Source organism: Lynx rufus, unplaced genomic scaffold (genome assembly GCF_022079265.1).
Source record: "Lynx rufus isolate CCGP_SWC_20201006 ecotype Redwood Valley unplaced genomic scaffold, mLynRuf1.p SCAF_3, whole genome shotgun sequence".
NCBI classification, from domain to species: Eukaryota; Metazoa; Chordata; class Mammalia; order Carnivora; family Felidae; genus Lynx; species Lynx rufus.
In genome coordinates this window covers 170,463,070-170,475,434 of record NW_025814845.1, presented here as the reverse complement: position 1 = coordinate 170,475,434, position 12,365 = coordinate 170,463,070, and the positions used below count along the sequence as shown (strand labels likewise).

At 42.9% G+C, this 12,365-nt stretch overlaps 1 protein-coding gene across 1 annotated transcript; it reads left to right on the top strand.

Annotated features, from left to right (window-relative positions):
• The first annotated feature begins 1,538 nt into the window (after nt 1-1,538).
• LOC124521217 (COP9 signalosome complex subunit 6-like) lies at nt 1,539-10,650 on the top strand. Its single transcript, XM_047092325.1, is given in 3 exon segments — nt 1,539-1,681; nt 9,655-9,788; nt 9,791-10,650. Coding segments are annotated over 3 exon segments (1,137 nt in total).
• Nucleotides 10,651-12,365: the final 1,715 nt, after the last annotated feature.

The window sequence follows — 12,365 nt, the reverse complement described above, 5'->3', positions numbered from 1 at the left end:
AGATGTCTGGAAAAGTTGAAGGGCCAGCAAAGCCTCTTTAACTCAGGTTTCATAAGTCGAGAAATATTTATCACCCTTGTGAGTCAAACCTCTGAAAATCAATAGGGCTTGAGAGTTGCCTATATTGATCTGGAAGCCTGAGATGTATTGAAATATTCATGGCTGGTTGTATGTGTTCAGAGAAGGCACTGGGGGGAGGGGCCTGTTGCCAAGAGGGAGATGGGTAGGTAGATTTCTAAGTAAAAGCCATTCGCATTTTCATTAAAAATAGATTAATTCTATTAGTTGGACTAAAACCTCACACTTAAAAGGAAATGAGCTTGTTTGTCAGACAAATAAGCCACTGGCAAACCCAGAAAAAAACATTTATTTATTGCTATTTAATAGCAGAAGAGCCAGGGAGAGTAGATAAAATTAGCACGGTATCCCCAGGGGGGATGCAAGGGGCTGCTTTGTTTGCAAAGGCAATTTGGACACTGCTGCTTTGATCTTCACTTTGAGCATTTGAACAGGCATGTTAGTATCACTCATTTCACAGGAGAATTGGGATTCAAGTTTCCCCAACAATCTAAAAAGCAGTACATTAGAAGGGGGTTGTCTGCCTGTAGTCTCAGAGTCTCAATACCCTTGATACTAATTTGATGTGATGCATTTCACCAGATGTGTCTACCTGAACGATAACTGATGCCCAGGAGACTGTGGTCCTGCCTGAGAGTATTAGACTTGGATTTTTCCTCCTTCGAAAATGATTGGATGAAGGCATCCATAATTTAAAATCTGCATATAGATATGACATATGTTACAAATATTTGAGAAAATTCATGCAAGGAATTGAACAACAACAACATATGGGAAAGCAGTTCCAAATAACAAGGCAGAATTAAAAATAATCTGTTACCTGTAGCCACCCTCCTCTTCTGTTCCATTGCAACTGATAGAAATGGTGCCAAAACTCGACTCGTGAAAAAAACAAAAAACAAAATACCTCAAGCCCAACAAGGCATCACGCTGCGGAGAAAGCATTTGGAAGTCTGAAGGGAACAGCAGATTGGTTTAGACTCCAGCAGGGCTCATCATTCCCACCTTCTTCAGGTGCGAGGACGGTCCTAAGGAAAAAGCAGCAGGCATGGAACTGGATGGATGGGGGTCTCAGTCTGCCACAACGTGACTTCAAGGAAACCAAGCCATTCTGAGCAGCTACTGCCCACTTTATGGGGGACAGCAAGTGCTATAGGCGCTCTTGGCATCAATGAAAATTCAATTACACCCAAACTTAAAACAAAACACACACACACACACACACACACACACACACACACACACACACACACACCATGTGCAGTGGAGCCAGCCCTGGCTTCCCTAAGCAGCTATTTTAGAGAGATAGTGAGGCTCGCTCAACACTCCAAGCTTCCCACTGCTTCAGGACACTTTCTTTTCTCCGGTTTCCACCATATTGCTGTCACATGGCAAGACAGTTGCAGAAGGCAACAAGAAAGGGAGGCAGGGCTCCCTTACTTCTGGGAGGGCCTTTAGTGATGGCGGAAATCAAAAGTCGGCCAGAAAGCAAGGATGGCTATAATTCTGCTGTGTCCTCCAGTGAACCTGCCATCCGCCACTGTTGCATCACCTTCCTGCAGAGTTTACAAAATGCTTCTCCTTGTCACTCCTCCCAGAGCATGTTAGCACTTTTATTGTTACTCCCTTAGATGTAGAAATAGGAGTCCAGAGACACTTGCCAGGTTCTCCCAGGAAGAGTCGGGATTAAGTTCACATCTCCACATCCTTATCTCACTGCTAAAGGAAAGCACTTTTCCCTCTCTGCATGGCTGCCCATCTCCCCAGTACACAGAAGAAGCAATGATGTCTTGCTACCCAGAGGCTTCCTGGTCTCCTAGTGAGATACCACTGTGGTTGTTAGAAGCAGACGACACACTCCAGGGGCATGTTCTCAGAGATGAACTTCTGGGGTACTAGCCTAGGCAATCTGTACCCTAGGGGCTGGCGATATCACCTGTAGATTACAGCTTCTTTTATTATCCTCCCCTTGCCTTCCCTCACAGCTGAGTTCAAGATCATTGGCGCCTTCCTGAGAAAGAATGGGGTGGAGCAGAAAATGCTCTGAGTCCAGTGATTGGGTTCTGTGCCTTATCCACCACCCAACAAAAGTTTTGGAGATGGAGGAGATTGCACAAAACTATTGTTTTGTCTAATCCGTGACTACAGGCTCCCAACTGTGGTCCCATCTTCCTCGTCTTCAGGCTGTACATCTTCCAATCCATCTTCTGTTTCTAGTTATTTGATGGACACATTCCTGCTCAACCCAAAATCTGATTTCTACTCATCTCTACTACTTCTAGGTGGGATGTCTTAAGTAGGAGTCCATAAATAAGTGTGTGCCAGAGGGCCCCAAACTGTCCCTGAAGTTGAATGTCAAATGTAAGAGTCATGTGTATGTGTGTGTCACTATAGCTTTTCTTTCCAGAGAAAAGGGACCAGAAAGCTCACTATAGTCTGCATCCCAGAAAAGGCTAGGGATTATTAATACACAGCAAAAAGCTCAAGCTCCTTATCATGGAAGCTGGGGTCCTTCATGCCTCATACCTCATTCTCATGTTCTTCTTCTTGACTTTTGGGAACAAACCATGACTCCTTTAGGTCGATGTACAAGCTGCTCTCTCTGCCTGGAATTCCCTTCTCATCCTCCGGTTCTGCCTCAGGAAAATGGTTCAGATGTCCTTCCTGTGTCTCCTCTGCAGTCCCAAAGCATTCCTTGCTTTCCACTGTGGTGGCGCTTGTCACATCATGGTGTGATTGCTTGACTGTTCGACCATCTCCACACTGAACCATCAGCTCCCAGAAGGTGGGGCTAGATTTTTTTGCTTCTGAATCCCAAGCACTTAACATATGTCCCCAAATAGTAGGTGGTCAGCGTACATGAGAAAACCCACAATAACATGGTGTGTGATGTCCCCAAACTTCGGTTGTGCAAAAGTGTCATCTCTCATTTGTCCAAGGTTAATGAAATGACCAGGTGGACTTTGCACATGTGACCAGCTTGAAATTCTGGAAGCATTCCAGTGGTCTGGCTATGCAATCCAAATCCTTCCTGTGCGGGCTGTGGTTTGGTGCCACCTGATGGTAGTTCTTCACTCTGGCTTAAATATTGATGGAGAAGACTCCCGGTTTGTAGACGGGCATTTTTAGGGCAGTAGAAAGGATTTCAAGAATTTCCCCGTTGGTTAGAATCCGCTTCATTGTCCAATGTGAGTGGTTTGGACTGAGGATGTGAGCCCCCACCAACATGAAGTTTTTTTTATTGTTTCCAGTGCTGCTTCATCCCCTGCCTCTGTATCATACATCTCTACCCTCCCCCAAGAATATCAGGACTTCAGCTCCATTTGAGCAAATGACATGAGCTAATCACCAATACCATGGTAGTCACATTTGTGCACGTCTGGGGGTATTTTACTCAGTTTGCAGAAAGCACACAGGATTAGCGGAAGCAATTTAATTTTAAATTTCATCTTGCTGATTCTCCTAAGCCATATCCCCCTTGAAGAGAACATACAAGGACAGAGGAACAATTCTGTCAGTCTCTGATTCTGAGCATCCTCGTGCACCTGTCCATGACCTCACTGGCACCTCAACCCGATGGGGTATACCTTCTTGGTGACACCATCCCATAAAGCCAGCCTCAACACGTCATGTCTCACTCCAAAAACCTTAAAGCCCTGTCTTATAAAGATTCCTAAGGCAAGGAGAATGTAGGTGCAGGGAAATTATCTACTCTGTACTGTACCAAGAACTCTATGTATATCAGCTTATTTAATCCACACAAAACCCTATGAGTTAAATATCATCATTCCCATTTTGCATAGGATAAAATGGAGGCTGATAAACATTAAATAACTTGTCCTGTGCCAAGGCCCAATGCTCAGGATTTGTGGGGAGACTGGCATGACTCGAAAGCCCATGTTTTTCTGCTATGAAGGCAGACTGTCATAATGCTAGGCAGCTGGAGCTCTGAAGTTAGGCTGAGCAACGCACTAGTTATGTGACCTTGGCCAAATTTCTTACCTGCTTGGTGACTCCATTTCCTGAGTAAAATGGGAAAAAGGAATTAATACTTATAAAGCGCTTAGAACATATGTCAGGACTTAGTAAACATGAGCCACTATGATTATTACAATATATGTCTGATAACTTGGTGACCATATTTTCCAAACAAAGCTTTGGACAAATAGTCTGACAAGTGAAAGTGAATTTGGGGGTTGGACTGGGTGACAGTTTCTATAATAGCTCTAGAAAGTGACCACCATATCTCTATTTTAGAGACCACTGATTGGCATTTTCCTTCCACTGTGACACATTCTGTATATTCACTTTTTAAGCTACAGAAAGGCATTAGGATAATAACATGAAGAGGTTTTTTTTTTTTCCTACAATAACCTCTAAATCCCTTTCCTCATCAGTATGCTGGTAGGCACATCTATTTAATATGTATTCTTTCTCCTTTTTCCTCCCAGTGCTTCTTCCCCACACTCAGAGTGATTATTCTGTGTTTTCATTAAGAACATTTTCCATTTGCCAGTCCAAAAAACAGCTTCTCAATGTGATGGCATCATTTCCTGCAGAGACGAGAAGTCTTTCCATTTGCAACCAATCACAAGGCCAGATTCAAGCAAGAATTAACTTCCAACCCTTCTTCCTCAAACATAAATGGGAAGGTCAAAAGCTGACCCTGGAGATAGCCTCCTGCCCACCTCTGCGTATAAATTCCAGGGATTCTAATGTCTTGCTGGCAAAATTTTCCTCTGTTTCTGTCTTATTCTTCTCATGCTCTAATTTGGTAAAAAATAAATCTAGCAGGTAATGTCTCCTAAAAATCTTGCAAGGGTGACATTAGAGGTTGTGCCTCATGGGGTGATGATCAGTTTCATTAGGATGTATTGTTTTAATATAGAGAGGTCTAACTTACTTAATAGACTTTTATTAAAAATTGACAATGAGCCACAGACTAGAATCGTGGATGAGTAAGGCTAGGCTCCTCAAGGTGAGCGCAAGTCAGAAGTTTAGAGAGTAAGTAGATATGTTCAATGTCTCATGAAGGGTGTGGCATGAGACATAGAAACTGAAAGCTGTGGCAAACACAGAGAGAGCCACTCACCACACCGGGAAAAGAAGGAAGGCTTCTGTGATATTGTGATTTATAGTAAGAAATATATATTTGGTCTTCATCCAGTTTCTGAGTCAGAGCTCCTAAAACCCTAGGAATTTCCTAAGTGATAAGAGAAATGTGAGCATCTTTTGTTGTAGTACTTGGTCTTTTGTCCTTGATTCTTAAAATAGCTCCAGAGCCATAAAGGTGAAAGGAGTGTCCTGTTATTTATAACAAACTTCTTTGAACCATACTTGAGTATGTTAATGAGGTGACTTTTGGAAAGGCACTAAGGATGGAGTTGGTTCCCAGTGGAACTATGATTAAAGAGCTGGACCTTTCAGCCCCATCCCTAACCTCCAAACAGAGGAAAGGGGCTGGAGTTTGAGTTCAATCACCAATGGCCAAACGTTTAATCAATCATGCCTATGTAATGAAATGGGCATTTAAAAAAAAAAAAAAGACAGGTTTAAAGAACTTCCAGGTTGGTGAATCAGAGCATGTCCATGTGCTGGGAGGGTGGCACACTTTAAACTCCACGGTGGGGGGGACAGAAACCCCTGTGTTGGGGGCTCTTCTAAACATCACCCTATATATCTGTTCATCTGACAACTGATTCAGATACTTTAATATCTTTTATAATAAATCAATAATCTAGTAAGTAAACTGATTTCCTGAGTTCTCTGAGCCATGATAGCAAATTAATCCAGCCTGAAAAGAGGGTCATGGAAACCTGTGATTTATAGCCAGTCAGTCAGGTGACAACCTGGATCTGTGATGGTGTCTGAAGTGGGGGCAGCCTTTTCGGGCTGAGCCCTTAACCTGTGGGATCTGATGCTATCTCCAGGTAGGTAGTGGGAGAATTGGGTGAAGTTTGTGGGACACCCAGTCAGTATCCACTGAGATTTGGAAAACTGCTTGATGGTGTTGGACAAAACAGCTTTCAGAAGAGCAGCCTTCAATAAGCTGGTCTTGAAACATGAGCAGAAGTTTGCTATGGTTGATGTAGGAACACTGAGGGAATCTGGGGGAGTGAAAGAAGCAAACGTAGGAATAGGGAAAAAGCAATCAACACCGGGCGGAATATAGAATAACCTATATATAGGTGGAGAGGATGGTTGAGTTTTCTTTGGAAAGACTGTGGAGGTTCCAACACTGAGACATACCCATAATACTGAAAGGTCACTTTTTTAAATAAGAACAAAGAACCAGATTAGTGTTACTCAAGGATAAGTTATATTCAGACTCCTTGTCGTGGGGGAGAAAAAATTTGTAAACATCCAATGTTAATATATTTTTATATGTTTTGTACAAATATAAAATTCAGCATCACTTTTTATAAGTATTAAATAACTACAAAGGCATATTCGCAAAGTGAGTAGAAACAAAACCCAAAAGACAATAAAAGTCATTAATTTAAGATAATAAGTAATGCTGTTTGGCAGAAACTAAATTGTTATCCCCAACATGAACAGAGTGATGAAGGCTACAACTCAGTTACTTTGGGGATTGATTGATATGTTTATATTTCTGTGTGTTATGTGATGACAAACTTCTCATATCACTTTCTTCTCTTAAAATTACTGGAAACTTTCATTCAGACAGTGTGCCATGATAGTATTTCATCTTAACTTTATGAAATGCATAATTCATCTATTAAACCTGACTCTGTTCTTTTTCATTAGCCATCTGTTATAGTATGTCATTTCCATGATGTCAAATCAAAGTCTTAATTTATTAAAAAAAAAACTTTAGGGACAAAAATCATAGTCTATGAAAATGTCTCTTAATTGTAAATTATCTTTGGCAAATAAGGCTTGTGTTTATTGCTGGTAAAGAATTCAGTGTGAGTATACAGAGAACAGAGGCTGGTAGCTGTCGTTGTGATATTAGGACCTACCAACTTGCTTCCAGCTGGACAAGCCCAAGTATAAGTTCCCTTTGGGTAGTGCCCTCCCCTCCAAAAAAACCATAAACACTGTCCTAGGATCACATAACTCTGGATCTGCATTCAGATGCCTTTGATACTCTGATAATATATTTATATCACCATCAGAGTGAGAAGACAAATTTTAAATCTCATAAAAAAACTTGTAGACTAAGAATATGTTTGTGGATCCCAAGAGTCTGCTGAACCCAGTTTGAGTAAGGCTGTGCCAGATGATCTTAAAGATTCTTTCCAGTTCTGAAGTTCTCCCGTTATCTTTAAAGTCAGGAATGATAAACAGCAAACGCAGGTGAGTTCTAATTAAAACTGTCAGGTTATCCAAATTTGTCTTCTGTGATCCAGCCCCTCCTTCATCTTTCTCATTCCTGGGAATCTCAGAACTCTGTCCTCACAAAGATCTGCTCTTGGAAAAGAGCAGGATCCTGGCCCTTCATGTCTGAGTGTGGGTTTAATCTATGTCACTCCTTGCAAAGGTGATACACATTAAGCCTGAGCCCCGTGTTTTAAGTGTTTCTTTTTCACTTCTTATTTCTAAGTCCCTATGCAGGCATTCCAGATATCAATAAATAAGTCCAGGGGAAAACTGTTTGGTGGGGGAAGACAGAGAGGCCCGGAGGCATACCAAGGAGGTGGTGAGCCCTGGGGACATTTCAACCCTGAACATCTGGAGCCTGAATCACATGAGTGATGACAGGGAGAGGTGCACAATTATAAACTGGGCAGATTTGAAAATTGATCCTGAATCAAACAACCACTAATTTTCCTGGTCCCCTCTGGCAATCATCCTTTCAAACTGTGCAGGGCTTTAAAATATGAAAATAATGAACTCCTGGCAACCCCCTTCCTTTCCTCTTCCCTTTCCTCCAGCTTCCCAACCCCCTCCTCATAGAAACCTTCTAGTTGGCTATCTATATTCAAATTACACTTTTCAAGCTGTCCCCTCAGTAAGTTCAAGAAGAGTTGATTTCCCCCTGCAACTGCTGCTAAAGTATAATTGCCTGCTATATCTTTTACCCCTTTTTGAATAAGTGGTGTTAGATTTGCCACTTTGGCTAATCCTCAGGAATCTGACCTGTCATTATACAAACTTCTAAAAATATCAGCTTGCACTTCACAGTTTCCGTTTTGTTTTCATGTAATGCCTCTTCAGTGTATTTTATTTGAACCTACTAACCTGCTTTGAAGGGGAAAAAATTTGTTAGCTAGCATTGCCTGTCATCTGCTGTGTTTGCTTGCTTCTCAAAACACCTCAAATGAGAATGCTGGTCTCTGGGTAGTTGAATAAAAATGAGAAGAAGGAAATAGAAGAAAGACTCATTGACACACACATTTCCCTTCGGTCTCTATGATCGCAGCAGAGAATGTGCCCCTTCTCCATCTTCCCTCAAGTAGGGCACTGTGGAAAGACTACAGTAATAGAAGGAATCCAGCACCTATCTGTCAAACACCTGCTAAGCACCAAGCACTGCACTAGATGTGGGGAATGTGCAAAAGTGAGCTAACGTAGGTGGTAAGGAGAGATTCTTGGTGGGGTCGGGGTTGATGGGAAGGGAAGAACTGCAAATCAGTGTCTCAAATCGTGCTGGGCAAGTAGAATAGCCCTTTACATAAAAACAACAGCCTGCCTACTCTGGCTGTCCATAGCAGGGAATAAGGCATGCTCCCTCAGATTACAGAATTGCTTTTGTGAGAGGAGGCTCAAAGCTGCTGGAGGAAGACCAACCGTGAGACAAAGCTGGCCATGCCTTCTCAACATTTAGGTACTATGTGTGGTTCTCTATAGCTCTTCCTGGTCACAACTATGAAAGGGCAAGAAGTCAGAGTGCCCCACCCTGTCCGAAGAAAGATCACTAAGAGATTCCTCGCCTGGACTCTACTTCTCCAAGAACACAGTGATAGACAGATTTTGCCCCTGCCAGACAACCTCCCATGTGGATTACTACACAATACCTTTAGTCATCTCTGTAGCTGTGTGAAAAGAACTGCCCAAGCTGGGCTCAGGAAGCATGCTAGATCCACTGGCACTCATGGTCAAGTCAAGTTCACTCTGCAGGTCCTGGGCTCCATGATGGGCCAGACCACTTTGTCTCCCTGATCCACACCCTGCCTGAAGACTCTGCCACATCTCACAGAGAGTCATCACCCCGCACTCAGGGCCAGCCCTGGGAGCCCTTTCCTGCTAGCCCAAGTTCTGACCTGAAGACCTCCTGGTGGTGGCCTCCTTCTCCAAGTCTATCCCTTCTCAGTGAAGTTACCCATGATAGGTTGTCCACATGGTTCGAAGGGTCCGGTGATTTTCTCTTTTACATTCTCTTTTTAAATGGCTACCAAGTATCCCAACTTGGGCAGGCATTGGATAGGGTAAATATAAAAATATGATGACTAATGGACATTACAGCCAGTTTTACAGAAATAAAAGGGGTTATGAGACTACCATAAAACAGTTGTATGACAATAAATGGGATCACCTTGATGAAATGGGCAAGTTCCTAGAAATATACAACCTATCTAGATTGAATCATGAAGAATTAGAAAATCTAAACAGACCGGGGCCGAGGCTGGCGGGCGCGGGGAAAATGGCGGCGGCGGCGAACGGGACCGGAGGGAACAGCGGGATGGAGGTGGATGCAGCAGTAGTCCCCAGCGTGATGGCCTCCGGCGTGACAGGGAGCATCTCAGTCCTCTTCATCCCCTTGTCATTCTCAACATTTCAGACCATTGGATTCGTATGCGCTCCCGGGAGGGGCGGCCTATGCAGGTGATTGGGGCTCTGATCGGGAAACAGGAGGGCCGAAATATCAAGGTGATGAACTCCTTTGAGCTGCTGTCCCACGCCGTGGAAGAGAAGATTATCATTGACAAGGAGTGTTACTACACCAAGGAGGAGCAGTTCAAACAGGTGTTCAAGGAGCTGGAGCTTCTGGGTTGGTATACCCCCGGGGGGCCGCCTGACCCCTCTGACATCCACGTCCAGAAGCAGGCGTGCGAGATCATCGAGAGCCCTCTCTTTCTTAAGTTGAACCCTATGACCAGGCACACACATCTTCCCAACAGTGTTTTTGAGTCTGTCATCGATATAATCAATGGAGAGGCCACAATGTTGTTTGCTGAGCTGACCTACACTCTGGCCACAGAGGAAGCTGAACGCATCGGTGTAAACCACGTAGCCCAAATGACAGCCACAGGCCGTGGGGAGAACTCCACTGTGGCTGAACACCTGATAGAGCAACACAGTGCCATTAAGATGCTGCACAGCCGGGTCAAGCTCATCTGGGAATACATTAAGGCCTCTGAAGCAGGGGAGGTCCCCTTTAATCAAGAAATCCTGCGGGAGGCCTATGCTCTGTGTCACTGCCTCCCAGTGTTCAGCACAGACAAGTTCAAGACAGACTTTTATGATCAATGTAATGACGTCGGGCTCGTGGCCTACCTTGGCACCATCAGCAAAATGTGCAACACCATGAACCAGTTTGTGAACAAGTTCAACGTCCTCTATGATCGACAAGGCATCGGCAGGCAGATGCAGGGGCTCTTCTTCTGAGAGGCTACTTGAAGGGAGGATGCACAGGTTGGACAGTGGTCCCACAGGGGAGGGGTGTTACACTCCCTTTAGAGAAACCTCTGTCAATAATAAAAGGAGAGCAGCCCCTCAGCACCCCCCCCCAAATCTAAACAGACCAATAATGAGTAAGAAAATTGAATCAGTAATCAAAAAACTTGCTAATCAAAAAACTGCTACCCCACGACCAGGTGGCTTCATTAGTGAATTCTACTAAGCATTAAAAGAAGAACTAAAGTAATCGTCTTTAAATTCATCAAAAAGGTTGAAGAGGAAGTAACAACATCCAAATTCATTTCATGAGGCTGGCATTACTCTGATACTGAAGCTAGGCACTACAATAAAATTATAGACCAATAGCCCTGATGAATAGTGACACATAAATCCTAAACAAAATCCTAGAAAAAAGAATTCAACAGCACATTAAAAGGATCATAGTGATGACCTAGGGGGCTTTTTATCCTGGAATGCAAGGATGGTTCAACAAATGAAAATCAATCAATGCAATATACCAACCAAATTAACAGAATGAAAGACAAAATAACATAATAGTCTCAGCTGATGAAGAAAAAGCATTTGACAATATTAAACATCCTATATGATAAAAACACTCAACAAACTGAGAGTAGAAGAAAACTGTATCAACATAATAAAGACCATATATGAGAAGCCCACAGCTAACACTTTTCCTATAAGATAAGGAACAAGACAAGGATGCCCACTTTAGCCACTTTTATTCTCATAGTACTAGAAGTCCTAACCAGAGCAATTAGATAAGAAGAAGAAATAAAAAGCATCCAGATTGAAGAGGAAGAAGTAAAATTACCTCTGTTTGCGGATGACATAATCTTATATGTAAAAATTTCCAGAGATTACACACACACACACACACACACACACACACACACACACACACTATTAGAATTAATAAACAAATTCATCAAAATTGTGGCATACAAAATCAACACACAAATATTAGCTGTGTATCTAAACACTCACAATGAACAATCCCAAAAGGGAATTAAGAAAATAATTCCACTTTCAATCAGAAAGAATAAAACACTTAGGAATAACCAAGGAGGAGAAAGACTTACATACTGAAAACTATAAAACATTGATAAAAGAAATTAAAGAAGATACAAATAAATGGAAAGACACCATATATTCATGATTTGAAAGACTTAATATTATTAAGATGTCAATACTATCCAAAGCGATCTATAGATTTAACTCAATCCTTTGGGGTGGCCTGGGTGGCTCAGTCGGTTAAGCGTCCAACTCTTGATTTCGGCTCCTGTCATGAGCTCATGGTTCATGAGATAGAGCCCCACATTGGGCTCTGTTCTTGGTTACATTCATAAGTATGCACAAGTCCTAATATTTGGAGCAGTAGAAGGGAACTTCTTAAAGTGTGCATGTATCCTTCTAAGCTCTTGGGTTATGCGTGCATACAATAAAATACAGCATCTTGTGATTAGTGAATAAATCACGTGTTGGGGCTGGGGCAGGAGAGTGAGCTCATATTTGAATGAGATCTTTTTTTTTCTTTAAAGAGAGAGAGAGAGGGGCGCCTGGGTGGCGCAGACGGTTAAGCGTCCGACTTCAGCCAGGTCACGATCTCGCAGTCCGTGAGTTCGAGCCCCGCGTCGGGCTCTGGGCTGATGGCTCAGAGCCTGGAGCCTGTTTCCCATTCTGTG